The sequence below is a fragment of the Festucalex cinctus genome, chromosome 16, assembly GCF_051991245.1.
Source record: "Festucalex cinctus isolate MCC-2025b chromosome 16, RoL_Fcin_1.0, whole genome shotgun sequence".
Classification (NCBI taxonomy): Eukaryota; Metazoa; Chordata; class Actinopteri; order Syngnathiformes; family Syngnathidae; genus Festucalex; species Festucalex cinctus.
The window spans coordinates 2,546,501-2,552,500 of NC_135426.1; the positions used below are offsets into that span (position 1 = coordinate 2,546,501).

Sequence of the window (6,000 nt, forward strand, 5' to 3'; positions counted from 1 at the left end):
CTGTCAACCCCAGGAAGGCCACAGGACCGGACGGTGTTCCGGGGAAAGTACTTAAGGCATGTGCTGACCAACTAGCACCAGTATTCACGGATATTTTTAACCTGTCACTGGAACAAGCCCACATTCCAGCCTGCCTAAAATCAGCCATCATCATCCCAGTCCCCAAGAAGTCACCCACAATAAATCTAACCGACTTCCGTCCAGTAGCACTCACCCCAGTCATCACAAAGTGTTTTGAAAAACTGTTACTGAGACATATCAAAGCTTGTCTCCCCTCCACTCTCGATCCATATCAGTTTGCATATCGGCCAAATAGATCCACTGAGGATGCAATAACAATCTCCCTCCACGCTGCACTGAGCCATCTCGAGAAAAGGGGAAGCTATGTCAGAATGCTTTTTATTGACTACAGCTCAGCCTTTAATACAATAATACCGGACATTCTTATCCCCAAGTTGGCTAACCTGGGGCTCCCGCCTTCCACTTGCTCTTGGATTAAGGACTTTCTGGTCGACCGACCCCAGCACGTCAAGCTGGGTCCCCATCTCTCATCCACCTGCACACTGAGAACTGGCTCACCTCAAGGCTGTGTGCTGAGCCCACTACTTTTTTCACTTTACACACATGACTGTAGACCCACCCACCCTGAGAACATCGTTGTTAAATTTGCGGATGATACAACAGTGGTGGGGATGATTACAGAGGGAAATGAGGCGGCCTATAGGGATGAGGTCTTTAGGCTGTGAGTGGTGTGCCCTCAATAACTTAACAATGAATATTTCCAAAACAAAAGAACTCATTCTGGACTTCCGACGGAGTAAAACTGCCCCTGCCCCTGCCCCTCTGTACATCAACGGCGAAAGCGTGGAGCGTGTGGAGACCTTCAAATTCCTAGGGGTTCACATCTCTAAAGACCTCTCCTGGACAGCTAACACCACAGCACTCGTCAAAAGGGCACAGCAGAGACTGCACTTCCTGAGATTACTAAGGAAGGAGCAACTCAACACCAAACTGCTGGTGACCTTCTATAGATCAGCAATTGAGAGTCTGCTGACCTATGCTGTGTCAGTATGGCACTCAAGCTGTACAGAAGCGGACAGGAAGAGACTGCAGAGGGTCATCAATACAGCACAGAAGACCATCGGCTGCCCCCTTCCTCCACTGTCTACCATCTACAACTCCCGGTGCCTCGGCAGGGCAAGGAAAATCATCAAGGACCCTACACACCCCGGTTTCCACTTCTTCAGCCTTCTGCCCTCTGGTAGGCGCTACAGAGCAATATCAGCAAAAACAAACAGACTCAGAGACAGTTTCTTTCCAAAAGCTGTCATCATACTCAACTCCACTATGCACTGACAACTGACCTGGACTCATTTAGGGACGAGAATTGTACTTTTGCACATTTGTACATTGTAATATGTACAGTGGTTTTATACAGTATTGGTTTTATTTTATTTTATTTTTTTTAACCTATTTATTTTATTGTATATATTTTTATCTGTCAATTATGTGTGCACTTATGGCAGAGCTTTCATTTCATTGTACTTGTATAATGACAATAAAGGCTAATCTAATCTAATCTAATCTAATATTGAAGTTGGAACGAAGTCAATCGGATAAATAATGTGGAAGTAAATGGAAAATGTAGAATGTGGGAAATATTTGGGTACGAAATTGGGAATTGTGGGTAAGGCGTGAATTTTGGAACTGAAAAGCTGGAAGAGCTCATGGCTTGAATTGCTGGAATATATTGAAGTTGGAACGAAGTCAATCGGATGAATAATGTGGAAGTAAATGTGAAATATAGAATGTGGGAAATATTCGGGTACGAAATCCGAAATTGTGGGCAAGGTGTGAATTTTGGAACTGAAAAGCTGGAAGAGCTCATGGCTTGAATTGCTGGAATATATTGAAGCTGGAACGACGTCAATCGGATGAATAATGTGTAAGTAAATGGAAAATGTAGAATGTGGGAAATATTCGGGTACGAAATCGGGAATTGTGGGCAAGGTGTGAATTTTGGAACTGAAAAGCTGGAAGAGCTAATGGCTTGAAATGCTGGAATATATTGAAGCTGGAACGACGTCAATTGGATGAATAATGTGGAAGTAAATGGAAAATGTAGAATGTGGGTAATGTGCGGGTACAAAATCGGGAATTGTGGGTAAGGCGTGAATTTTGGAACTGAAAAGCTGGAATAGCTCATGGCTTGAATTGCTGGAATATATTGAAGTTGGAACGAAGTCAATCGGATGAATAATGTGGAAGTAAATGAAAAATGTAGAATGTGGGAAATATTCAGGTACGAAATCGTGAATTGTGGGTAAGGCGTGAATTTTGGAACTGAAAAGCTGGAAGAGCTCATGATGGAACATATTGAAGTTGGAACGAAGTGAATCGGATGAAAAATGTGGAAGGAAATGTGAAATTTTGAATCTCCCATTAAGAATACATGGGGAAAAATCGGGTACGAAATCGGGAATTGCAGGTAACACGTGAATCGTGGGAATAAGAAAAATGGAAGCGCTGTAGGCGCGAATATTTGTAATCGTTTGAAATTGGAACAGAGTGAATCAGGTGAAAAATGTGGAAGAAGAAACTGGACAAAAAAGTGCGAGGAATAAAATATAAGAATAAGAATAACGGAATGGTGTAGAATAACATACGTGTGCCTCCAGCCTTCACACAATTAAGTAATGGTACGACGCAAAGATTTTGTTTGGAAAGGGGCATACGTCAAGGATGTCCAGTGTCTGTCTATTTATTTCTTGTTTCTGCGCAAATGTTCTGTCACTACATAAAGGCAAGTAAGCTGGAGGGTATCTCCAATTCTGCAATTCTGCATTTATGTTTTTACAGTACAGTACCTATTATATAAAATTTCTGAAGGTTTGAACTTTGAGAATGTTTAAACGAGACAAATGTGAGAACAAGTAAATGCCTCAATGAGAAAAGTGTATAAAGTGTGCGGTGAGGGTTTTTTAGAGCCTTCAAACATTTCTAATAAATGTCAAACATAAAACTAGCTACCTTGCGCATTTCATTTATTGCGGCTATTTTTTTGGACCTAACCCTAGCGCAAAACGAGATCATTTACAGGTGACAAAATGCAAGCCTTGGTTGTTGTCGTCTCATATTTTCTCAATTTGTACATGGGCTCCATCTTTGGTAATAATGTGTTAGTGAGTGCAAGCCATCGACTCGAGCATGTTGAGTCTCATTTACCGGCAGGTGATACGTTTGCCTCGAATGTCGTCCTTTGTTCCCTCGGCCCTGGTTAGCATGGCGAGAAGAGCCGGTGTCAATCAGGAGGTCGTCTGCATGTTTCTCCACATACGACTGACATTTACCTTGCCGCGTTCCCTGTTCTGCCTCTTGTGTCCTGCGCTTTTCCTGCCCGTGTGCCCTTGAGGAAGCGGGAGCGCCTGGACGACACTTCCTGGTTGGGCGGAAGGTGTCTGCCAAAAACACACATTAATTGCAGAAATACGACAACAGAAGAAATTCATACTTACTGATCAACTTACCTGAGTGAGATTTGTGTTGACCATCATCTTCTCACTGGATGTCCCATCAAGAGGCCCATCCTCGTTTTTCTGCGGCGTCCATGACGTCGGCGCCTCTGTGGTTTCATTCCACAAGTCCTTCAAGTGGGGAAAACACTCACAATTCAGATTTTTGGGCCTACGATTCTATTCAGAATCGATTTTTGAAATCAAATAATTTGATTGACAACGATTTCTGCTACAATTTGGTTTACTGGTTTTGAACATATAAACATTGACCACATACGTTCAATACTTTATGTTTGGGAATTTATTGTATATGTAGGGCTTTACTTTCACTTTCTCTTCTTTACTTTCGCTTTCTCTTCTTTGCGTGTATATATATATATATATATATATATATATATATATATATATATATATATATATATATATATACATATATATAAGGGGTGGGAATCTCTGACATGATGCCGATTCGATATGTATCTCGATACACAGGTTGCGATTCGATTGAAAAACGATATCTTTCAGAACAGAACGTTTCGATACGGTTCGATTAAGTTTGGGAACGATAAAATTTTTGATTCAATACGATTCAATTCAATATTCAAAACTTATTTGTTGCTTGTGTACATTAATCTTAAAACGCCACAAATTTTTACAGTATCTTCAAACGTGTTAAAAAACAACAACAAAAATGTCTTCTATATTTTTATATATTGAATCAATTATTTAAATAGACCGCAACAAAGGGCTGGGCGATATGACTAAAAAAATGTATGTTTAAATATTTATTTGTCTTATTGACAGTTATAATTGTTTTTTTTTTATATTCTAAATAAGGACCAGGAAAACAAATGGCTGATAATTTAATTTGAAATATAAATGTTTAACCTTTAGACAGACACCAACACAATTAAACAGAATATGTGCACAGTGTGAAGTATTTCAGAAACATAAATTTAAGACATGAAATAAACCTACCGTCCAGCCAAAAGAAATATGAAGCCACCTTATGGAACAATAAATCTATCAAACACATTTTAAGCACTTAATATATCCAAAAATATTGCCAAAAGTGCCCTTCCCTTTTTATCAACAATTTTTGTATTTCTTTTGCCATCACATTCATTTTTGGTTAATATATGACGGCCTTTTTTTTTTTTTTTTTTTTTAAATCTGAGACACGATGATGACCACGGAATCACTACTGTTCATGTTTTTTTTTGTTTTTTTTTGGGGGGGGGGGGGGGGGGGCTGTCGTTTGATGACGTAATTGCAGGCACGTCTCAGTTCTCCTATCTGCTGCTCATGCTAGTTGTGTACATTGATGCTTGCAGTGTGCTTTTAGCTTAGCTGGTGTGTTGGCTGTGGGACATACCTGTGAAGTTTGAATCCATGCATTGGATCGTCATGGGAGTTACTGTATTCTTTTGGTTCGCGCGCAGTAGCAACACCAGGACATACAAGTGCACCGAGAAGACTCGATAGCCATGGGAAATACCGAGATGTACGGCACGGGCTTCTTCCAGTTGCATGTTGTCACTCGTTGTGGCGCACGCGCGTGCGCACACTATCCCGTGCCGTGTCGCAACTCGCGAGCCGGGCGTTGACTGTGGGCGGGGCCCCCAAAACTGTGCGTAACATCTTTGCATTATGTTTACAACATCCGGGGAATCCGGGAACTTTGCAAGCTCTCTGTAAACACGGAAGTAGCTTGAATAGTGATGCTACTGAAACGTAAACAAAACAAGTAGAGCACGGCGCAGAACTCTTGCTATTGTTATGAAAACCATAAAGCCGCGATATCCGGTCCACAGCTTTACAAGCATAAATATATAAATATATAAATATATAAATATATATATATATATATATATATATATATAAATATACACACACACAATAACATTCATCCATCCATCCATCCATCCATTTTCTTGACCGCTTATTCCTCACAAGGGTCGCGGGGGCTGCTGGCGCCTATCTCAGCTGGCTCTGGGCAGTAGGCGGGGGACACCCTGGACTGGTTGCCAGCCAATCGCAGGGCACACAGAGACGAACAACCATCCACACTCACACGCACACCTACGGACAATTCGGAGCGCCCAATTAAACAATAACATTCATATAAAATTAAAACAATTTACAGATGTACAAAGAATCGTCACGATCTACTACTCCAGTCAGACTTGCTAATGCTAATAACCACGCTACTCGCGGCACTTTTATCCCTCAAAAGAAGGGAGCTGGTCATACAAAAGGCTTCAGGAATGTTTACAGAGAAGCATTTTTAATATTACTTACCATCGTATGCTCTTCCTATGCTCCAAAAAACAACTTTTGTTGACATAACTTGATGGGGAATTTTTTCTTCTACTCTCTAATGTGGCTAACAACTTACGTATATCAGAACGCACGGAACCACACTGACCCTAAGTGGCCAAATTGGGTACAACATAAACAGCGCTACCAATACAAAGCGCACACA

The 6,000-nt window shown here is 41.0% G+C and overlaps 1 protein-coding gene across 1 annotated transcript in view; it reads right to left on the reverse strand.

Moving 5' to 3' along the window:
* col7a1l (collagen type VII alpha 1-like) overlaps positions 1–6,000 on the reverse strand; it is a 267,567-nt gene that overhangs the window by 201,114 nt on the left and 60,453 nt on the right. Inside the window, 2 exon segments of the mRNA XM_077501253.1 lie at positions 3,226–3,273; positions 3,351–3,644. Coding sequence (XP_077357379.1) covers positions 3,226–3,273; positions 3,351–3,644 — 342 coding nt within the window.